This window comes from Myotis nattereri (genome assembly GCF_964212035.1).
Source record: "Myotis nattereri genome assembly, chromosome: 3".
Lineage (NCBI taxonomy): Eukaryota > Metazoa > Chordata > Mammalia > Chiroptera > Vespertilionidae > Myotis > Myotis nattereri.
The window spans coordinates 185,724,508-185,749,741 of record NC_138077.1 but is presented as its reverse complement, the minus strand read 5'-3'; the positions used below and the strand labels follow the sequence as shown (position 1 = coordinate 185,749,741).

At 36.6% G+C, this 25,234-nt stretch overlaps 1 protein-coding gene across 3 annotated transcripts in view; it reads left to right on the top strand.

The window, feature by feature from the left end:
- SCMH1 (Scm polycomb group protein homolog 1) overlaps window positions 1-25,234 on the top strand; it is a gene marked incomplete at its 5' end in the record, with an annotated part of 134,634 nt that overhangs the window by 34,711 nt on the left and 74,689 nt on the right. The window contains 3 exons of one of the 3 annotated variants that reach the window (XM_081085779.1): window positions 7,528-7,596; window positions 8,023-8,046; window positions 17,580-17,650. In XM_081085779.1, coding sequence (XP_080941905.1) covers window positions 7,528-7,596; window positions 8,023-8,046; window positions 17,580-17,650 — 164 coding nt within the window. Of the gene's footprint in view, window positions 1-7,527; window positions 7,597-8,022; window positions 8,047-15,505; window positions 15,597-17,579; window positions 17,651-25,234 lie in introns of those variants that run through there. The other 2 variants (XM_081085780.1, XM_081085781.1) reach the window with 2 other exon arrangements.

The window sequence follows — 25,234 nt, the reverse complement described above, 5'->3', positions numbered from 1 at the left end:
TAAAATCTCTTTATGTTTAAGCATAGTTTCTAAGGTGGATGATTTGTCCGATATTGAGTCAAGCTTGCTCTTTCAACTTGACACTAAAATCTATTTTCTCTAAAGTCTTTTCTTTTGTCTCTACATCTGAAATAGTTATAATTCTTTTAATCACTAAGGAGGTTGAACAACCAAAGCCATGTGTAAAGCAAGGGTGTATATGGGCCTTGAGAACCAAGGTCCCATAGGCCATAGGTATATTCTCTCCTCCATCCCTCACCTCTACTTCTCTGCCCATTGACTTCTTGATTCTTGTAGATCTGCATTCTCCATTATAGTAAAAAATATAGCCACTGATACTAACTATGTTTTACTTCTCTTATCATGCTCCCTTTTCCTTCAGCCACACTGAACTTCAGTTGTCCAGCATGGCATTGTCCAATATGTATTTTTCTTCCTCTTATAGATTAAAGGACAAGTGCCTTGTTATAGATGTCTGTATCTAAGTATCAGTCTCAATGTCAAAATTGTTTTTATGAAAGCATGCATTTAAATATTGACTTCTTAATACATATAATTTTTCTCTCATTGTGTAACTATTTCTGAGTTTGGTTAAAAAGACACTTTTTTTTTCTTTTTTTGAGTGGTTGATTTGTGCCAAGTCTCAGCAATATTGACTAGCTTAGTACTATTTAGTTCTGATACTCTGTGATAGGCATAGAAATAGGAGGTAGAGCTGTTCCTGTACTCTGCTTGGGGATGTTAGCAGAAAACTATTGCAAAATAACAGTTGTCCTTGACCATGATGAATAAATAGGACTCTTTCAAATAGAGAAAGAGGGAAAAGTCCGGAGATATGAAACAGTATGACATGTTTGTTATGTTTAGATAGAGTTTAGGACTTGATCTTTGAAGGCTTTTAAATGAGGTAGTGACAAGTTTTATCCTATCCGTATTTTAGAAAATTAATACCAAAGTATGGATTGAAAGGAAGTGAGATCAAACAGGAATTAAGTAATTGCTTTTATTGGTCAAGGTGAGAGATAATGCAAACTTAACTCAGATTAGGAGCAGAGGAGATGGCCATTTTAGAGGTAGAACTGATATAATTTGATAACCTAGTTGATTTAGAAGGCCAGGGAGTTCAGACAATTAAAAAGGATTTCAGGTTTCTGAATTGTTACTGTTAACTGGGAAAAGGACTACCAGAGAAGAAAAACCCTGCCTGGAAAAGGAAATAAAACAAAACTAGTTATTTAAAAATAGTAGCTACATATACTCTGAAACATGGCCATTATTCTTAGAATGCTTGAAAAGTTATATGACTAGTTCCTTTTTAAAATTTTTTTAAAATATATTTTTTATTGATTTCAGAGAAGAAGGGAGGAGAGAGAGAGAGAGAGAGAGAAAAACATCAATGATGACAGAGAATAATTGATCAGCTGCCTCCTGCATGCCCCTCTCTGGGGACCGAGCCAACAGAACTCACTGATGGATTGGATGTGCCTTGACCGGAAATCAAACCATGGCCTCCTGGTTCATAGGTCGATGCTCAATCACTGAGCCACACTGGCTGGGCACTAGCTCCTTTTTTAATATATGGAATTCTATCAGGTGCTGTATTCTGTTCATTTAGGAATTGATACAGGGACAGTTATCTAATCCATTGAGTAATTTATGGTGATGCTTTAAAATTAAGCATTTTGTAAAGTAGTTTGTTTTCTCGCCTTTTCTTCTTTGTGTGCTGCTTTCTAGGTTCCACTAGTTTGTGCCAGGAGTTTCAACTATCCTCAGAATTTCTTTTTTCATTATTTTGAATTGAACTTTATTTGGTAACTTTCAACTGAGTTAAAGTCATTTTGTTCATTTTTTTCACCATTGAGTCTGGCTTTTGTTTTTTGTCTTTACTAAGGTATTTCTTCTAAACTGCATTAGTCACTTTGAAATACTGTTTTATTAATGATCTTGCAACCTCATTTCTATTTATTGTGGCTTCATGAAACAGTTTTACATATTCTGGTAGCTCATCTTTACTTAAGTCATATAGTACTGAAAAATTGTATAAATAAATGCACTATATATTGGTATATAATTTTTAAGAATACATTCCTTCTAATTATAAAAATAATTGTGAAAAACTTTAAACATAAATTCAGTTATGATACCCTAATATCTTTTGTCTCTGTCAGCAATTTTTAAGCCTGATAAACTTCGTAAATTTTAATAATTATTTAGAGGAGAACAGACATGGCAAATTACTGGAAAGACAGGGGACCTCAAACCAGGAGTGAAGGCACATACTTGGAGTGGAACACTGACCACTTTGACTAGAATGTGGTTGAAAAGGGAAAAGTCATAACACATAAGACCAGAGGAGTGACAGGAGCCAGATCCAGCAAAGCTTTGTAAGGTATCCTTAACTCAGTGTGAAGCTGTTGGAGGTCCTCAAGCAGATAAATGACATTTTATGTTTTAAAGGGATGCTCGCTTTAACTCCTGTGTGGAGAATATGTTGGAGTAGGGCAAGAGTAGAAAAAGGAAAACAAGTTAGCAGGCTGTTGTAATTTTTCAGGGCGGAGGTAATGGTGACTTGAACTACAGTGTGAATGATGATTAAGAGCAGTGGATGGATTTGGGATAAGGGCCAACAGAACTTACTGATGGACTGGATGTGCGTGTAAAGGAAATAGAGGCATCAAGGATAATTTCAAGGCTATTTGGCTTAAGCAACTAGGTGATAGAGATGCCACTTAAATGGTTTGGGGAAGACAAAAAGAGGAACAGGTTGGCAAGATAGGCCATTTTGTTTTAGCCAGACTGTTTCAATCTGTTCAGTTTGAAATATCTGATTGATAACCATGTAGAGATGGTCTATAGGTAATTGAATATTAAGTGTGGAATTCCAAGAAGAGGTCAGTGCTGGAAATAGGAATTTGGGAGTTATCTTACTGGAGTAGTGAGCAGAAAAACCCTATTTGAATGAGGCGATAATGTAAGAAAGTAAGAAGGCAGTGATTATAGACAACTCTTAAAATAAGTTTTCCTTTTTCCCGCTTTTTTATTGTTTAAAGAAAAAAAAGAAATATACCTCTTTATACCTAGTGAAATATTTTGCTTTAAAGCTTACTTTATCTGATCCTAATAAACTACTTCAACTCATTTTTGTTGGCAGTATTTTTTTTGTATATTCTTTTGTTGTTCCCTTTTTTATATTTGAGGTTTATCTCTTGTAAATAGCATGTTTTGTTTTTTAAAATATAATCCAACCATATTTGTTGGATTTTAATTGGAATAATTAAAACATTTCATTTTCATTGGAAAAAAATAAAATAAGTTTTCCTATGAAGGAGAGAAAAATTGAAGGACATAGCAGGAAAGAGATATGTCAGATTAAGAGGTGATGTTTGTTGGATTTTTGTGTTTATTTGTTTTGATAGGTGAAGGAGTAGTAAGAATGCTGATGCAAATGATCTATTAGAAGGGCAGTATTTGTAAAGCCCTAAGAGGAGGAAAAGAAATGAGATTTGGAGCAAGAATTGAGGGTTGACTTTTAATAAAAACAAGGACACTTTATCCAAGGCAACAGGAAAACAGAAGAAAGAATGATGAGGAAAACCAAGATGGCGGGATAGGTAAACACCGGAGTTTGCTGCCTCGAACAACCACTTCAAAAATACAACTAAAAGATGGAACGGACATAATCCAGAACCACAGGAAGGCTGGCTGAGTAGAAATTCTACAACTAGAAGGAAAGAGAAAAGCATACCGAGACTCAGAGGCGGCACAGTGCGGAAGTAAAATACTAAGGTACAGAGGCGCACGGGGAGCAGGCTGGCAGCTGAGGGCGCGGTTGTCGTTTTCAATCTGGAGGGAGTCTCAGGTTCTGAGCTCCAGTTCCGGGTGAGTCTCTGGGGACCCAGACTCATATGGGAGAAGCGGGACTGTCTGGCAATGGTCAAAACTAGAGGGCAGCTTTCTCTCGGAGGGGTTTGCAGCGATTGCCGAGACACTGAGAAGCTGGGCCTCTGAGAGCAGCCATAACTGCTAGCCCCGCCCTGCCCAAGCCCTGCACGAAGGCTTTTGCTGGATAGCCTCAGGCAAAGGCTAGATTAGCACCTCCCTAGAGATCCAGGAGCCAGTGTACCCAGAGGTCAGAGTGGGACCATCCAGTTTGCAGCTCTGTGGAACCACAAAGGACACACTCAGGGGGCAGACTCAGTGATCACCAAAGCCCCATTGAAGCAAGTCTTTCCCCGGAGGGGTGTCTCCAGCACAGAAGTTCTCCCACTGCAGACACAGCTGATTCTCACAGCCAGTTGGCCTGGAGGTCAATTCCTCCCAGTGATACCTACAACAATCAAGGCTTAACTACAACAAGACTGTGCACAAAGACCACAAGGGGGTGCACCAAGAGTGTCCTCCTCAGGTAATTGGGGAGGCTGAACCACTGGGCCCTAGAGGACACTTAGCACAGAAAACCACTTTATCAACACAGGGAAGCATAAAAAATGCAGAGACAAAGAAAAAGGACACAAATGACAGAAATGGAGGAAAGCAAACTACTGGATATAGAGTTCAAAACCACACTTTTAAGGTTTTTCAAGAATTTTCTAGAAACTGCCGATAAACGTAATGAGACCTACAAGAAATCTAATGAGACCCTCGAGGTTGTGATAAAGGACCAACTAGAAATTAAGCATGCACTGACTGAAATAAAGAATATTATACAGACTCCCAATAGCAGACTAGAGGATCGCAAGAATCAAGTCAACGATTTGAAATACGAAGAAGCAAAAAACACCCAACCGGAAAAGCAAAATGAAAAAAGAATTAAAAAATACAAAGATAGTGTAAGGAGCCTCTGGGACAGCTTCAAGCATACCAACATCAGAATTATAGGGGTGCCAGAAGATGAGAGAGAGCAAGATATTGAAAACCTATTTGAAGAAATAATGACAGAAGACTTCCCCCACCTGGTGAAAGAAATAGACTTACAGGTCCAGGAAGCGCAGAGAACCCCAAACAAAAGGAATCCAAAGAGGACCACACCAAGACACATCATAATTAAAATGCCAAGAGCAAAAGACAAAGAGAGACTCTTAAAAGCAACAAGAGAAAGAAAGTCACTTACCTACAAGGGAGTACCTATACGACTGTCAGCTGACTTCTCAACAGAAACTTTGCAGGCCAGAAGGGACTGGCAAGAAATATTCAAAGTGATGAATGCCAAGAACCTACAACCAAGATTACTTTATCCAGCAAAGCTATCATTCAGAATTGAAGGTCAGATAAAGGGCTTCACAGATAAGAAAAAGCTAAAGGAGTTCATCACCACCAAACCAGTATCATATGAAATGCTGAAAGGTATCCTTTAAGAAGAGGAAGAAGAAGAAAAAGGTAAAGATACAAATTATGAACAACAAATACACATCTATCAACAAGTGAATCTGAAAATCAAGTGAATAATCTGATGAACAGAATGAACTGGTGATTATAATAGAATGAGGGGCATAGAAAGGGAGTGGACTGACTATTCTTGGTGGGGAAAGGGGTGAGGGGGATGCGGGAAGAGACTGGACAAAAATCGTGCACCTATGGATGAGGACAGTGGGTGGGGAGTGAGGGAGGAGGGCGGGGTGGGAACTGGGTGGAGGGGAGTTATGGGGGGAAAAAAGAGGAACAAATGTAAAAATCTGAACAATAAAGATATAATTAATAAAAAAAAAAGAATGATGAATGAGTAGCTTCATTCATTCACCAAATGTTAACTGAGAACCTACTACTATACTATGCAATGGGGATACTAGTATACCACTAAATAAGATGTGTACCTTTCTGAAATGAGCAGCATGTAGAAGGTTCCTATCCCTTTTTGTTGTTTTCTCAATGAACCCTGAATTAATGCACTCTCCTAAGGGCAAAGGTGAGGGAGGGAATATTTGGAGTATGAGGAGAGAGAAGGGCATATGAATTTGTTTTTTGCAAAGTAGAAAAGCAAACTTAGTAGAGAATGTGGTGTGATTTGCAGATGGTGTTAAGTAGCATTTGAGAGTTATGGCCATGAGTTTAAAGTGAGACCAGTAAACTTGCATTTGTTTTTCTTCAGTAATGAACTGTTGGGGTAGGCATGGATAGGTGGATAAGTGGCTTAAACCAGTTAGGATTGAGGCTTGGAGGGGGTCCAGAGTGTTTGCAGGAAGTGATTTTAATGAGAGATCATGGAATCTGAGCTGGGTAGGAAGAGAAGTGAAAACGTGATGGGTGATTAATGGTGAGAAAGTGGTAAATTTTCATACAAGGAAAATGTATTTCCATTATATAAGTTATGTATCCTCTTTATAGAAAAATTTAAAATATATGAGATTAGAAAATAGAAAGGGGGAAAAGACTACAGATAGGGTGATTTAAACAATACGAATTTATTTTCTCACAGTCCTGGAAGCTGGAAGTCCAAGATCAAGGTTTCGGACGTCATTTTCTTTCTGAGTTCTCTCTCCTTGGCTTATAGACGCCTGTCTTCTCCCTATGTCTTTTTTTTTTTTAATTTTATTTTATTGTTTAAAGTATTACAGATAGTACTACATATGTCTCCTTTTTTCTTTTTTTTTCTTTTTTTTGCCCCATTGACCTTCCCCTGGCCTCCCCTACCCCTCCACCCCACCCCTGGCACATGCCCTCCCCCCAGTGTCTTGTGTCCATTGGTTTTGCTTATATGCATGCATACAAGTCCTAACCGGTTTGGCTCAGTGGATAGAGCACCAGCCTGTGGACTGAAATGACCTAGGTTTGATTCCGGACAAGGGCATGTACCTTGGTTGTGGGCACATCCCCAGTAGGAGGTGTGTGGGAGGCAGGTGATCGATGTTTCTAACTCCCTATCCCTCTTCCTTCCTCTCTGTAAAAGATCAATAAAATGTATTTGGAAAAAGAAATCCCTGTGTCTTTACATCATCTTTTCTTTGTCCCAGTCTCTGTCCGAATTTTCTCTTCTTATATGGATGTCCGGCATATTGGATTAGGGCCACCCTAATGACCTAATTTTAAGTTAATTACCTGCTTAAAGACACTCCAAATGGTCACATTGAGATACTAGGGAGGATTTCAATATGAATTTTGGAGGGACACAAATTAGATCATAACAGGGGTGTTCTTTGTCATTTCTTACATAATTGTTATTATTCCATGAATATAATTTTATCCCATATTTTAACAGATAACATTATAACCTAAACATTTTCCTGTTTTATTGTTTTGCCTTTGTAAAAGTTTAAGAGCTGCAAAATGTTGTCAAGTGAATGTATTGGAATAACTTAATTAGCCTTCTCTTTTCAACATTTATGTATTTCCTCCCCTCCCCCCCTTTTTTGTTATTTATAAACATTATGGAAGCTTTTAAAATAAAAACCTTTTTTTCTGTATCTTGAATTATTTCCTTAGAATAGAGTCTCAGAAGTACTTTATCAGAAACTATTAATACATACTCCTCAATTGGAGAAGTATTGAATCTTACATTTTCTTTGCACATGACTTCTTTTTTATTTCCCACAGAAATAGACTGGAACGATGTTAGAAAACACAAATATGGTCATCTGTTGGAGTCTGCATCCCAATATCAAGGTAAGAAAAATATTCTGTTTAGCATGGAAGACTTATCTGGCATCTCTCACCATAAAACCTTTGAGTGTACAAAATATTCACTGGTTAAAACAAAAGCAAATATTGTCATTTATAGAGGTATCTGTCAAAAGCAATATGCTTTGTTTTGAACTGGAAATCAGGAATTTTAGATTCTAAGTACAGATAATCCCAAATTAGCTCCATGGCTTTAGGCATAGTTGGTTAGCTTCTCTGGACTTCCATAGTTTTTAAGAAGCTTGGGTGGTATACCAGTACTTCTACAGCTATTACTACTAAACTTAATGTCTTTTAAAATGAGAGAGTTGGAACTCTCAAGCCCTCGTTTTACCCCCCGATCTTCACCTTTCTATCATTTTGGGATGTTTGTCATGATGACTTATGCTGTAACATTTTTTTCTTTAATAGAAGCTACTGACATCCTGGAGTTAGGTAAGATATTTTTCTTGTGTTTCTGTTACTAAACCAATGATTAGATTATAACTAGGAAAAGAATTCCATGTGTCTATCTAAAACTAGTGGATCCTGTGCTCTTATCTACATAATGAGCCCATGTAATTCATCTCTGCTGCTATGTCAAACCCTCTTTATCAGGAGGCCACAGACCAAGCTAACAAAAACGAAGAGGGTAGGATTTAATTACAAGGAGCATGGGAACTGAACCAAACTGGAAGTAACCTCATAATTTACTAAATCCAGAACTAAAACAAACCCCAACCATCCATAAATAAGAATTTGGTGGGATTTTCCCCAAAGAAATTATTTATGAGAGATATTGAACTGAAATGAAACCTAAGGATTTTCTAAATTTTTAACTAAATAAAAACTAAAATATTAAAATATCAAATAACAAGAGTCAGGCTAATATTGCATTTGGTTTTCATCCCTGCATAGTATACTTTAGGAGTAGGATTTGAGAAATATTGATATTGGTATTTCTCTATCAGCTTTCAAGGTTCCTATATAAACATCAGTCTTAACTTCTTAGAGTTCTTTAAAATTTTTCTACATGTTACATGTATATTGATAGCCTGATGTCTTTATCAATTTTTTTTATATATATTTTATTGATTTTTTACAGAGAGGAAGGGAGAGAGATAGTTAGAAACATCAATGAGAGAGAAACATCGATCAGCTGCCTCCTGCACATCTCCTACCAGGGATGTGCCTGCAACCCAGGTACATGCCCTTGACCGGCATCGGACCTGGGACCCTTCAGTCCACAGGCCGATGCTCTATCCACTGAGCCAAACTGGTTTCGGCGTCTTTATCAATTTTTATTCAAGTATTTTTTATATATTTTGTTACTGCTACTTCATTTGCTCAGCTCTGTTATTGTCTATTTGCTTCCTGCACCTTTTCTTTTAATAACATTACTTTCACTGCCCACTGATAAAGATAACATAAAGTAGTAGAACACTAGACTAGGAGCCAGAACTTCTGGGTTCTTTGAAAGCCAACTCTACCTCTTAGAAACTTTGTGACTGTGATCCTTAGTTTTTAGACTTGTCAAACAGGGATAATAATCCATCCTGCCTACTTAACAGGGTTGTTAAGAATGTTATATAAGCTAAATGGATGTGAAAACATCTTAAATACTTTTCAGTGTTGGAGGATTATTATTTTAATGCTTTCAGCAACTATCCCAGGTGTGAATTTACAATTTACTAGTCCAGAAAAGAGAAGGACTATTATTTGCTTGCTTCTTTTCATTCACTCAACTTTTATTTAGCCTTTATTAAGTTCCAGGTACTTTGTTAAACAGTGATGATTTTAAAAAATTAATGAAAGATAGCCCCTATCCTTACATAAGTAATTATGATAAAATGTGATGAGCATGAAAATAAAGGTGTGAATATGATGTTATAGGAGACAGGGATATGGATGGATTTCTTTACCTGGGAAGACAGGTAAAGCCAGAAATTATTTTTTTTGTTTGGTGTTTTATCTTTAGATGATAAATTAACAGATATCAAGCTATTGATCTAAAAATCTTATGAACAGTGTTTTTGAGAATGAACTATGTATCTCAAAAATTTAGCTTTGGACATTTTAGAATAACTGGGTTTTATTAATGCTGGATGTGCCACAACTTATTAACCATATGAAAGTGCCAAGAATACATAGGATTGAGGGTATGACTTTGAAAAGAACTTGCTCTATCAGATACTTAAATTGATTATGAAATTATATGAAACAAAGTATTCCAGGTGCTGGAATAGACTGATGGGAGGAACAGAATATAGAGTCCAGAAATAGATCCAAGTATATATAAGAAATTAACATATGATCAGTGTAACATTGTAAATCAGTGGACAAAATGATTTATTCAATAAATGATGTTAAAGCACACTTATTGAATAAAAATGAAAAAGAAAGCTCCATGTTTGCCTCATTTGTCTCACAGAGTAAATTCCAAAGAGATAAAACATTTAAATGTTAAAAAAAAAAAAAAACAGAAACCTGAGAAATCCTAGAAGAAAACATGGGTTAATACTTTATTATATTGAAGTAAGGAAAGTATGATATGAAAACTAGAAGCCATTAAAAAAAAAAAAAAAAGGTTGAGGAATATAAGGGCAAATCCTATCAGAGACTGAGACAGGGGTGGGCAACCTTTTTGTGAGTGCGTGCCAAAACCAGCAAAATCTCTGACTCAAAATTCTTCTGCGTGCCAACCCTAATTTTTTGAGAACATGTTACGCCTACTTGATCTCTCTTAAGGTGTATGTATGTTCAGAACCTTGAAGAAATAATAAAATTCATTCGAGCGACAAAAGCACAGTATATGATGATGAAAAATACATTTATTTTTAATGTATACATGTTATGTAAAATTATTTATCTAAGATGCACCTACACTGAATTTATCTGAAAAATCAAAAAGTCGATATTAAGAAAAAAAATTGTAGCCGAAACCAGTTTGGCTCAGTGGATAGAGCGTTGGCCTGCGGACTGAAAGGTCCCAGGTTCGATTCCGGTCAAGGGCATGTACCTGGGCTGCAGGCATATCCCCAGTAGGAGATGTGCAGGAGGCAGCTGATCGATGTTTCTCTCTCATCGATGTTTCTAACTCTCTATCTCTCTCCCTTCCTCTCTGTAAAAAATCAATAAAGTATATTTAAAAAAAAAAAGAAAAAAATTGTAAATGAAAGATTATAAGAGAGGGTTTCGCGTGCCAGCAAAAGTTACTGGCATGCCATGTTTGGCACGCATTCCAGGGGTTGCCCACCCCTGGACTAAGACAAATGTCTTCAACATATATGATAGACAAAGGACTGATATCATTAATATACTAAGAACTCTTAGAATCTTGAATAAACAGAATACCTCAGTGAAAATGGCAAAATAAAATAAGTATTGACTAATAAGCCTAAAAAGATCTTTAACTTTATTAGTAATCAAAGAATTGCAAATAAAAGCATGTGTATTTTCTTTTTTTCCTCACTAAAATTTATCAAAATTATGGAAATGGTTAAAACAGTTTTTGCAAAGGACATAGTCTCATGTACTATTGGCAAGAATTGTATTATAATATAAAATATGCATAGTCTTTGTTCATTAATATCACTTTTAGGAATTTACCCTGAGGAATTAATCTTAAAAATGGTAAAAGATATGTGCACAAAGACAGATACTCATCAAAAAGTAGAAAACACTTAAATGACCATCAGTACTATTCAACAAATACTGCTGTTAAATTATGTAAATTATGATACATATAAACAGTGGAACACTTTCCGACAGTAATCTTGGAGTAGAATTTCTAGTCTAAAGACTATGAGTTACAAGAAGGCAGACTTTGGCTGACTATAAAAAAGTCTGTTGTCTGTGTCCATCTGTAATACTATCAACAATAAAGATAAATTTTTTAAAAAGTTAAAGTCTATCCATTTGTACCATTAAACAATAGCAAATAATGAGTTTCTCATCATTATAGTATTGAAGGAGAGGCTGGAGGAACCTTTTAGGTCTTAATTTTTCTATCACTTCATCAAGATTCCTTTCTTGACCATCCTATCTAAATTGCCAACACATTCTCGGCACTCTCTTTTCCTCTTACTTTGCTTTATTATTTCTTTATTTGAAAAGGTCCAGGAATTATGTAATTATTATCTAGTATCTGTGTTACCCTTGGTACCAACTGATATATATTATTTGTTTATTTATTGCCTCTCTTCCCCCTTAGAATGTAAGCTTCTTGTGGGCAGAGACTTTGTCTGCTTTGTTCTTTGTTATGTATATATCACCAGTGCCCAGAACCAGGTTTGGCATATAGTAGGTGTTCAATAAATATTTGTTGAATGAATAACTATTAGAGAAAGGGATTCACAAATTCAATTAAGTGGGTCTCTTGTACTTTACATTTTGGGGGATACTATTTATACTAATAAAAGGGTAATATGCTAATTAGACCAGATGTCTTCCAGACATCCATCTGGACATCCTTCTGGGCAAAGTCACGGTGGTGGGGGCCGAGGCAGAGGCGGTTAGGGGTCACCAGGCCATCAGGGGAGGGCAGTTAGGGGCAACCAAGCCAGCAGGCAGAAGTGGTTAGGGGCAATCAGGCCGGCAGGCAGAAGTTGTTAGAGCAGCCGTGGGCAAACTACAGCCCACAGGCCGGACCCGGCCCGTTTGAAATGAATAAAACTAAAAAAAAAAAGACTGTACCCTTTTATCTAATGATGTTTACTTTGAATTTATATTAGTTCACACAAACACTCCATCCATACTTTTGTTCCGGCCCTCCAGTCCAGTTTAAGAACCCATTGTGGCCCTCGAGTCAAAAAGTTTGCCCACCCCTGGGTTAGAGGCTATCGGGCTGGCAGGCAGAGAGGTTAGTGGCAATCAGGTAGGCAGGGGAGCAGTTAGGGGCATCAGGCATGCATGCAGAGTGGTTAGGGGTGATCAGGCAGGCAGGCAGGTGAGCGGTTAGGAGCCAGCAGTCCCAGATTGTGAGAGGGATGTCCGACTGCCGCAGTGATTGGGCCTAAACCGGCAGTCGGACATCCCCTAAGGGGTCCTGGATTGGAAAGGGTGCAGGCTGGGCTGAGGGACCCGCCCCACCCACCTCCTGTGCATGAATTTCATGCACCAGGCCTCTAGTTTCCTAATAATAGATGTAACTATCATGTTGTGTGTGTGTACAGTTTATAAAACATTTTCATTAGTATTATATTCAGTAATATAAATTAGATGGCTGGCTTTTTCCATCTGTAAGGTCTCGGCTCAAATGTTTCCTCTGTAGAGCTCTGTCCATAACTTCACCATCTAAGATAATTCCTAGTCTCTGTCATATCACATTATTTTATTTCCTTCAGGTTCTTATCACTTATGACCTTATTTGTTTATGTATTCATTGTGTCTCATCATGTACCATAATGTAAATTCCATGAGTGCAGGTGCCTCCTGTTTTATTCCAGCACTTAGAATTCAACACATAGAGGATACTCAAAAATCAGTTGAATAAATAATTGAAACAATTATACTTGACATTAGTTAATAATCTTCACAATAATTCTTTTTATTTTTAATCCTCACCCGAGGATATTTTTTCCATTGATCCTTAGAGCGGGGGGGAAGGGGGGAAGAGGGAGAGAGAGAAGGAAAGAGGGAAAGGGAGAGAGAAAGAGAAATGTCGATGTGAGAGAGACACTTGATTGGTTGCCTCCCGCACGTGCCTCAACCTTGGTTGGGGATTGAACCTGCAGCCCAGGTATGTGCCCTTGACTGGGAATCAAACCTGCAACTCTTTGGTGTTCAGGCCAACACTTTAACTGCTGAACTCCACCAGCCAGGGCTTCACAATAATTCTTGACCCCAAGTATGGATTATATTTCCCTGTTTTGTATTCACAAGGCCAACTACTACTTCATTAGCTTAAATTTATTGTAATTATAGCAGATTATTTGTGTTATTATTTATTTATTATCTCTGCTTTTCTCTAAACTGCAAGCTCCGTGAACTTAGGAACCATGTCTGTCTTGTTCCCTTAACAATTAATACAGTGCTTTTGCACTTGGAAGTTAAATAAATATTTGTTGAATGAATGAGTATAGGTACAATCTTGTGAGATAGGTGTTTTCTCTATCTTTAGGTGAACATACTGATGCTTGGAAAGATTAAGTAATTTATCCAGTATAATTATTTGTAGAAACATGACTTTAACTGACATCTTCTGACTCTCAATATCACATTTTTTCAACTATACTCATAGTTTATAAACACAGATGTTGATCATAGTAATCTAATGAGCCTTTGAAAGTACAGATTCTCACACCTCTCAGAGCCTATTGAAGATAGGATCCTCTGAAGATGGGGCCCAGAACTCTGTTTAAAGAAATGAGAAAAATTATTCAGGAGATTCTGATGATAAGCAACATTTAGCAATCAATGATGTATCAAGGGGTGGCAAGCAGGTCAAATCTAACCCACTGCCTATAAAATTTTAGTGGAACACAGTCATGCTTATTCATTTACATATTGTGTATAGCTATTTTCATACTACGTGGCAGAGTTGAGTATTTGTAGCAGAGACTGTATGACCCACACAGCATAAAATGTTTACTATCTGATTCTTTACAGAAAGTTTGCCAACCCCTGATGTATACTTGGCTGCCTGTCCTATTTCTTTTTATTTTTTTAATTTATTTTTATTAATTTGAGAGAGAGAGAAACATCAATGATGAGTCATTGATTGGCTGCCTCTTGCATGCCCCCCACTGGGGACCGAGCTCTCAACCTGGGCATGTGCCCTTGACCGGAATTGAACCCGGGACCCTTCAGTCCACAGACCAACACTCTACTCACTGAGCCAAACCAGCTATGTCTGTCCTATTTCTTTTGTGGTTATTTTAGTGCTTGAAGATGTGGTAGACATGATGTTTGTCTCCATTATGGGCGTTACAGGAGATACTCAAATATTCTTACAAATTAACTTATTTTGCATTTTACTTGATAATAGGGGACTCAGTCTTAAATAGCCTAAGCAGTCAAATATAAGAAAAATACTAATCTAGGCATGGTTCAAGCCAGTCAGCCTTTACAATGAGTAAACTACTTTTAACAAAGAAATTTCTTTTCATTCTATTGGTAATAGGGTGTTCTTTAAATGGGGGTAGATGTGAGGTTTCTTGCCTATAAACAGGGATTGATTACCATAATTGATATGTATAATAGAGAATGGTAATTAATACCCTAATTATTTTGGTATCCCTGATGCTGCCATAATTCTTAAAACCAAAGTCTCTTGGGTGCTTTTGGTTAGAACTCAAGCTAATACGAGCAATTACCCAGAACTGACCAAACCTCTAAACCTGCATTGCCTAGTATAGTAGCTGTTAGCACATGTAGATATTTAAATTTTAATTAATTAATATTAAATAAAATTTAATACCTCATTCACACTAACCGTATTTTAAGTGTTCCATAGTTAGAGGTGGCTGGCTATCCAAGACTCATTATTTGACTTAATGCTTTGACTGAATGGAATAATAATTTGTAATGTTTCCTTTTTCTAACAGCAAATGGTGATAAAATGTATTCAGTCCTTGTGTTAGGGCCATCTCAGCTAAGAGCAAACTCTATTAAATTCTGATCTCTTTAAATCTTGACTCCAGAAAATAATCCATCTCATTTACCCTATGGACTAACTGTCTCTTCATGATGATTAATCATTGGCCAGTTCATGAAATGACTTAGAACTGACTGTGATTTCTGGCCAAATCTATTTGGCTTGGTTAATGGTGGTGGGAAAGGGAGTCAATAGAATATATAGTCTTGGCATCACCTTTGAAGTGATTTAGATTTCATCATTCAGTGACTCATTTTTATTCCCAGCATCTAGTGCTTTTTGCATGGCCCAAAGGGGCCCTGTGCTGCTCCACTGCAGAGGAAACTTCAAGAAATGCTGGTTTGCTACAGTGTTTTAGCTTGTGAGAGTCTCTGGGACCTTCTCTGCTCCATCATGGGGTCTCCTCTAGGTGGGTATTAGGGGGAGATTGGTAACTGGTTTAACCTTTAATAAAGAACTTGGTAATCTTTTGTGATCCAATAAGATATATATTCAATAGTAGTCTGTCCCTTAAAATGTTTCCCTGGCCCCAGGATAGTGTCACTTTAAAGATTGTTTCCTTAATTCAGTGTTCTTTAAACTTTGAGAAGCTCTAAGGCCATTTCAACAGGCTAGGAGATTTGGTGGACACCCCTCCCCCCAACTTATTTTTTAGTTACTATAATAAGAAATACTACCCAGGACCTAGTTTTCTCTAAATTACCAGATCTTTATCATATTATACCTCAGAGCAATGCAACATTGCCAGGGTTGGGAGTGGGGTGGGAGTGGGAGAGAAAAACCCAATTTTTAGACTGAGGATTCAAGTATAATCTCACTCATTTTGGCTTTTCATGCCCTCAAATGCTCTTACCTTATATTTCCAGAGATAGATAGATAGATAGATAGATAGAACATGCAAATTGACTGTACCTTTGCTATGCCCAAGCCACGCCCACCAGCCAATCAGAGCAACTATATGCAAATTAACCCAACCAAGATGGTGGCCAGCAGCCAAGAAGCTGGAGCAAGCAGGAGGCTTGGTTGCCCCGGCAATGGAGGAAGCCAAGCTTCCCGCCTGCCCTGACCAGCTCTGGCCTCCGCTGAAGGCAACAAAATTTCAAATATAGAAGATAAATAAATCCCAGATACCTGCTTCCAGCCAGCATCCACTGGGAGCTTGGGTGACTGGGGGCTGTGGCCAGCCTGCAAACAGCCATCAGCCCCTCACCCAGGCTGGCCAGGCACTCCAGCATGGACCCCACCCTGAAGGGGGTGGGCCAGTCTGAAAACGGCCCTCAGCCCCTCACCCAGCCTGGTCAGGCACCCCAGTGGGACCTCCACCCTGATCCGGGACACCCTTCAGGGCAAACCAGCTGGCCCCCACCCATGCACCAGGCCTCTATCCTATATAAAAAAAGGGTAATATGCAAATTGACCCTAACAGCAGAACGACTGGGAATGACTGGTCACTATGACACACACTGACCACCAGGGGGCAGACGCCCAATGCAGGAGCTGCCCCCTGGTGGTCAGTGTGCTCCCACAGGGGGAGCTCTGCTTAGTCACAAACCAGGCTGATGGCTGCCAGTACAGCGGTGGTGATAGGAGCCTCTCTCACCTCCTCAGCAGCACTAAGGACGTCGACTGCAGCTTAGGCCTGCTCCCCGCTGGCAAGTGGGCATCCCCCGGGGGCTCCCGGACTGCCAGAGGGATGTCTGACTGCCAGCTTAGGCCCAATCCCCCGGGGAGTGGGCCTAAGCCAGCAAGTGGTTATCCCCCAAGGGATCCCAGACTGCAAGAGGGCACAGGCCGGGCTGAGTGACCCCTTCCCCCCTGAGTGCACAAATTTTTGTGCACTGGGCCTCTAGTGTGTGTGTGTGTGTGTGTGTGTGTGTGTGTATACATATATATATACATATATATATATGTTTGTTTCTTGTTTTTGTTTTTTTGGGGCGTGTGTGTGTGTGTTTTCTGAAATGGGATCCAACCATATTGGGTGTTAAATGCTATCATCTGATGGCAATAAGTGACTTTTTCAGGAATCAGGTTATTCAAAAGGAATCTTCTCATCCATTTTTCACCTGTTCTGTTCTGTTTTCCATGAGCTTCCTGAGCACTTCTTTGAGATACTGGTATATCTTGCTGTGACATTTTGGATCACTTTAGGAACTAACATGAAAAACCTCTCTGGTCATCTTTAGACATGATTTAAAAACATTCATCTAAAATGATCCACTCAGGTCACCTAGATTCCTCACCCTAATATTACTTTGAACCCAATCAGGGAAAAGTAAGTTTTGTTGTGCTCCAAACCAGTCTGAAAATCGCTTAATGTTTAGTGTAGATTACATCCTGAAAGCATTTTTTAGGAAGTTGACTGTGATAGAGATTTCTATTTCCTTTACAGGTCATTTTACCTGGGACAAATACCTAAAAGAAACATGTTCAGTCCCAGCGCCTGTTCATTGCTTCAAGCAGGTAATTGATTCTCAACATCCTTAGTAGGTGGGAGGCAAGTAGACTTTTTCTGATCCTTAGACAAGCAAAACATGAGGTGGGAGCCATGGGCTTCTCACCTGAAGGCCCTAGAATAAACTATGGGGAGAATGCAACTCAAAACTCACTATGAGTTTTGGCAGCAGACATTCTCCTCAACTTCATTCCAAATAATACCTTTTCCTTCATCTAAAACAATAACTAATTTTTACTATTGCTATTTAATCACACAGATAGAATACATAGTTATAGCCCTTGGTCCGTGGACCACTGTTGTTCCGTGAGGTCCAAAAGGTTGGTGACCGCTGGTTTAAGGAAACCTTTGGAGCAGCGGTCACCAACCAGTGGTCCGTGGACTATTGGTAGTCTGTGAGGTCTGAAAGGTTGGTGACCGCTGCCTTAGACAGTTCTTAAAAGTAGAGCAGTATTTGTTTCTCTGTACTCAACATCCCTGCCACAATCATTTCTTTTCATAAAAATACTGGCACTGAGTCCCATCAGGGTAGGGGGAGTGTTTGAGGAGCTCATCAGAGGCCATTCAGAGCTTCCCATATAGAATTAAGTGCCTCACACAACGCATAGATGATATTAACTATATCTTTACATGATAAGGCTGATAAGCAAAGACTGTACTGCTGCTAAACAGCAATTTACATCTCTCTTCCTCTGGTACTAATGATTATTTCCTCAAACTGTCAACATTTTACTTTGAGTTTGAATTTTATCTATGCTCCAAATAAAAGTACAATTCAGGGCTTCTGCTCATTTGAAATAGTAGGGGCTAAATTCATGCTACCATCTAAAATAATTTTTAAAAATACAAAATATATTAAATTGATTTTCAAGTAACTGAAAATCAAGCAACCAACCACAGTGATCTCTGGAAGATGGAGCCCCTTATGATTTCCCAGCTTACTATCTTAAGAGAGTTTTGAGACCATGGCCCAGGGAAGGTGGCCCAAGATTGAGCCCAGTACTCCATAATTTGAGGATATGGAACTGAGAGTCCAGGGAAACCAAGGTGGCTAGAATTTTCAGGACACATTGCCAGAGAGAACAGAGCTGTGCAGAAAGCAAACAACGAAGATGTGCAGAAATCTTCCTTCAAGTATTCAGCAAAGTACTACTGTTCAGTATGTGCATGTGAGGAAACTACCCAAAGCCAAGGGAAAAACCATCTGAAAGGTTTAAATGGAATAGAGCCTAGCACTCTCAACACTAGGCTAAAAATAGTACCTGGTCCTACGAACTAGTCTGGAAAAACTCAGTTCACGTGGCATTGGGTTGAATATTTAGGAAAATTTGCTCAGTAGTGGTAAATATTTAGCCTTAAAGTGAGTACTGTTCCGAGCCTGCCAAGCAAATCATAAAGCAAGACTCAAAATGATCAAATTATTTCCAAGTAACTTAGTTGCATCTAGGAACAAAGCACAAGAAGGGAATGCAAAAATATCTAGCACCCCAAGGCAGGCAGCAGGAGGATGGGAGACATCTGTAATAATGTCAACAATAAGAAATATATATCGAGTACCCAACAGGTAAAATTCACAGTGTCTGGTATCTGATCAAACAGGTATGTAAAGAGGCTGGAAAATATAACCAATAATGAGCAGAATAATCAATAAACTGACTTAGAATCTATGCAGATCTTAGAATAGCAGGCAAAAATATTAAAACAGTTATGTTCAAAAGTTTAGCAGAGAATATGGAAGATATTTACAGACTCATTGAACTACTGTGTACAAAATAAAAATACACTGGATATTAATGTCAGGAGAAAATATTGGTAGACTTGGAGATATAGCAATAAAAATTGAGAATGAAACACACACACACACACACACACACACACACACACACAAAGAAACTTGAAAAGATGTAAAGAACATTAGTGAGCCATGGGATGATTTCCAAGTTTATGTAATAACTTTATAGACCGTGTAATTTTAATGCTCAAAGGATAGAAGGGGACAGGAAAATATTTGGAGATATAATGGCTAAAAACTTTAAAAAATTTATGAGAATTATAAATCCACAGATCTAAGAAGTTCAATGACTAAAAAAAGAAAGAAAAAAGTAAAGAAAGAAGACAACTACACTAAGGCATATCATAAATGCTTAAAATCAGTGATAAGAGAACATCTTAAAAGCAGCTACAAAAAAAAAATACTTTGCATACAGGGGAACTAAGATATGAATGACATATTTTCTCGTTAGAAACAATGCAAGCAAGAAGGAAGTTGAGTAACATCTTTAACGTATCAGAAGAAAAAACTGTCAACCTAGAATTCTATATTCAGCAAAAAGATCTTCCAAAAAGCAAAGGCAAAATAAAGGTATTTTCAGACATACAGAAGCTGAAGGAATTTACCAGGAAACCCACTATAAGAAATATTAAAGGAAGTCCATCAAGCAGAAGAAAAATGATACTAGGTGAAATTATAGATCTACACAAAGGAAAGAAAATCACTGGAAATTGTAATTATAAAAGTAAAGACATAAGATGTTTTTTATTATTATTTAAATCTCTATAAAAGATAATTGTATAAACAACAATAATATTGCATTGTAAAGATAATTAAAATTTTTATAAATGTATGATAATAATTTAAATGCCAAGAGAAATCCTAAGTATAATATTGATAAGATTCATATACATGAAGTAGTAAAATATAATAAGATAGGCTGATAAGTTAAATTTGTTTACTATAAACCCCAAAGCAACCACTAAAATAATAGAAAACAAATAGCAATATAGTGGATTTAAATCCAACCATATCAGTAATCAGAGTGATTATGAAAGGTCTAAATGCCCCAATTAAAAGGCTAAACTTGTCACATTAAATAGAAAGCAACACAATTATATACTGCTTACAAGAAACTACACTTTAAAAAGAAAGGCACAAATAGGCTGAAAGGAAAATGATATACCATGCTGACATTGACCATATTAATATGAAAGTATATATCAGAGCAAAGAATATTACCAGGGATAAAGAAGGTATTTTATGGTGTGCTAAGGGGTCAAATTCCTTAGGTGAAGCAAAAAATAAGATTTATCTGCAGTCAGACTTTTAATACCCTTTCTATGATTAGAAAACAAGTAGACAGAAAATAAGCAAGTATCTGTATAGAAGATTCAAACAGCACTACCAGCCAACCTGACCTGATTGATACTCTCTAACGACAATAGAATATGCATTCTTTTCAAGTGCATGCAGAACATTTACTAGGTTAGACCATTTCCTGGACTGTACAATAACGTTTGATAAATTTAAAAGGATTTAAATAATATGAAATATAGTCTCTGATACATTGGAAATAAATTAAAAATGAATAGCAGAAGGTTATCTGGAAGATCTCCAAATATTTGGGAACTAAGTATCACATTTCTAAATACCTATAGAGGTATTTAGGAACATTAGAAAGTATTTTCAATTAAATGAAAATGAAAGGAGAACATTTAAGAAATTGTGGTATGATGCCAAAGTAGTTTTTAGGGAGAAATTTATAGCACTAAACATTTACATTAGAAAAGAAGAAAAGTTTTTCATGTAGCTCCTACTTTAAAAAACTAGGAAAAATGAATAACCCCAAATTAAGCAAAGAAAAAAAAAACAGAGCATAAAATCAGGAGTAGAGCTTAAATCAATCAAATAAAAACCAGAAATATAATAGAAAAATATCATTGAAACCTACAGCTGATTCTTTGCAATGAGGTAAACTTCTGGCCAGCTGATCAAGAATGAAAAGAAAGAAAACATAAATTACTAACATCAAACTAAAAGCGGTAACATCATTATTGAGCCTAGAGATATTAAAGAGATATTAAAGGAATACTATGAACAGACTTAAGCCTTTAAATTTCACCTCAATAGAGGTGAAACTTGATAGACAAATTTTACTCTTAACCACCTCACCAGTTAAATAACCCAAGATTTAAATGAAATGGATAATTTCATGAATGACAAAAAGTACCAAAAGCTCACTTAGGAAATATGAATAGCACTATTTTTGCCACAGAACTAAGTTTTTAGTAAATTCCAAGCCTAGATGACTTCACCAATGAATTGTTTCAAACATTTAAGGGAAAAAATAATGCAAATTCTACATTGACTCTTCTAGAATGTTTACAAGAAGGGAATACCTTTTGTCTCATTCTATAAGGCAAGCGTTATTCTGATACCAAAACCAGGCCAACATTGATGGAAAAGAAAACTACAGTGTTACATCCCACATAAAAATACATGTACAAATTCTAAACAGAATTTTAGGAAATTGAATCAAACAATATATAAAAATAATTCATGACAACTGGAGTTTAGTTTCAAGAATCAAGGTTGATTTAACATTTGGAAATCAATCAGTGTAATTGACCACATGAACACACTATGAAGGAAATAAGATTATCTAAATAGATGCAACGAAAGCATTTGACAAAATTCAGTGTCCATTAATAAAAACTCTCAGCAAACAAGAAATAGAAGGAATTTTTAAAAATCCTAAGCCCCAAAGGACATCTATGAAAAACCTACAGATAACATCACATAAAATGCTTTTTTCTTAAGGTCAGAAACAAGACAAGGATGTTTTTTTCTTGCTATTTCTATTCAGCATTGTACTACCAATGAGACCAAGCCAAATAAAAGAAATAAAAGGGATCCAGACTGAAAAATTAGAACAAAAACCGAAGAAAATATGTGGGAAGACTGACCATACCTAATAGTGGCAAGGTTATGGAGCAAGTAGGATTTTCATAAACTACTGGTGAAAATGTAAAATGTTTCAGTTTCATTGGAAAATAATTTGGCAGAAAACTTTAACATACTATTGAACAAAAATAAAAATCACTAATTTAACTAGGAATTGAATAATACATTCTTAACTTGCAAAGTATTTATACCTCAGTACTAAAGCCAACATTTTACTTAGTGGTGAAAAGTAACTCAATAAAGTTATAATGAAAGAGAAATATCCATTTACAATAGCAGCAAAAATAATATTTATGAATTAATATTTATGAATATTAAAAATTAATATTCATAAAAATTAAAATTTATGAACTAACAATATGTGACACTTATATAAAGAAAACTTTAGAAAACAGCTTACCAAAAGCATGATCCATTAAAAATTCATAAAGTAGACTTTGTCAAAATTAAGAACTTCTGCTCTTTAAAAGATATTGATAAGAGAATGAAAATATAAGCCATAGACTTGGAGAAAATATTGACAAACCACATAGCTGACAGTAATACTCTCCAAATTGATCTATTGATTTGATGTACTTCTTATTAAAATCCCATATGCCTACTTTGTAGAAGTTGACAAGTTGACTCTAAAATTCACATAGAATTACAAAGGACCCAGAATAGCCAATTAGGGGGAAAAAAGAACAAAGGTAGATGATTTCTATTTTCTGGTTTCAAAACTTACTACAAATCAACAGTACTTAAGACACTGTGGTACTGACATAAAGATAGACATATAGATCAGTGGATTAGATTTGAGAGTACAGAAATAAACCCATGCATTTATGTTCAATTGATTTGGACAAAGATGCCAAGACAGTTCAGTGATATTTTCAACAACTAATATGGGGACAACTGGATATTCATGTACAAAAGAATGAAGTTGAACCCATCCTCCACACCATTTATGAAAATTGACTCCAAGTGGATGATAGACCTGAATGTAAGAGATAAAACTATGACACTCTTAGAGAAAAACAGGAATAAATCTTGGACTAGGCAATGATTTCTTAGATATGGCACTAAAACTACAAACAATAGAGGTGAAACTTGATAGACAAAATTAACTGCTTTCGTGCTTCCACTATCAAAATGAAGAGACAACCCATACAATGGGAGATAATATTTACAAATCATGTATCTAATAAGGAACTTGAATCTGGAAGATATGAAGAACTCTTACCACCTCACCAGTTAAATAACCCAAGATTTAAATGGGCAAAGAATTTGAATAGGTCTTTCTCCATATATTTACAAATAGCCAACAAGCATGTAAAAGATGTTTAACATCATTAAGGAAATACAAATCAAAACTGTAATGAGATACCACTTCACATCTACTAGGGTGGTTGAAATAAAAAAGGCAGACAAAAACAGGTGGTGCTGAGGATGTAGAGAAATTGGAACCCTTATATGTAGGTGGTGAGATTGTAAAATGCTGTAGGCACTTTAGAAAACAGTTTGAAATTTACTCAAAATAGAATTGCCTCATGACCCATCAGTCTCACATTTAGGTATGTACCCAAGAGAGAGAAATCAAAACATATGACCCCACAAAAACATACACAAATGTTTAAGGCATTATTATACCTAATAGTTAAAAAGAGGAAACAATCCAAATGTTTATCAACTGATGAATGGATAAGCAAAATTGTATATTTATATAATAGAATGTTATTCAGCAATGAAAATGAATGAAGTACTGATAAACACTCCAGGTTAACCTTGTAAACAATTCACTAAGTGAAGAAAGGAGCTATTCACATATTATAAAATTCCACTTATATTAATCTCCAGAATAGGTGAATCCATAGAAACAGAAAGTAGCCCAACCAGTGTGGCTCAGGAAGTCACAGTTCAATTCCCAGTCAGGTCACAGGCCCAGGTTTCAGGCTCGAACCCCATAAGGGATGGGCAGGAGGCAACTGATCAATGATTCTCTCTCATCACTGATGTTTCTCTCTCTCCGTCTCCCTTTCTGAAATCAATTAAGAAATATTAAAAAGAAACAGAAAGTAGATTGATGGTTTTCAGGGGATTGCCTGAGGGGAGAATGGGGAGAGAAGGCTAATGGATATGGGGGTTTCTATTGTGGGCATGATGAAAATGTTCTAAATTTAGGTGGAGTGATGTTTGCCTCTGTGAATATACTAAAAACCACTGAATTATATACTGTAAAAAGTTAAATATTCTGGTATGTGAGTTATACCTATCATATGATTCATCCATTCCACTTTACTATATTCCTGAAATATGTATGGAAATATAGTAAGTATATTCATATGTGTGGATGTTCATAAGAGACTTATTTGTAATAGTGAAAAACTGGAAACACACCAAATGTCCATCAACATGATATACTACTCAGAAACAAAAAGAAATGGATTATTGATTCCATTCAACAATATGGGTGAATATCATAATAGTTATGCTGAATGTTACTATCTATATTTTAAAGACCTGTAGCCAAGATCACAATGGTTAAAAACTAGCTTTCCCACTAACATCCGAAAGAAGGCAAGGATGTCCCTCTCACCACTTCTTTTCAACATCATCCTGGAAATCCTAGCTATTGCAATAAAATAAGAAAAGGAAATAAAGGGTATACAAATTGGGAAGGAAGAAATAAAACTGTTTGTTTATAGATGACATGATTGTTTATGTAGAAAATCTAAAAGAATTGACAAAAAAAAATTCCTAGAACTAATAAGCAATTATAGTACAGTTGCCAATACAAGGTTAATATATGGGTCAATCACTTTTCTATATACCAGCAATTAAAAAGTGGAATTTGAAATTTAAAACAATATCATTT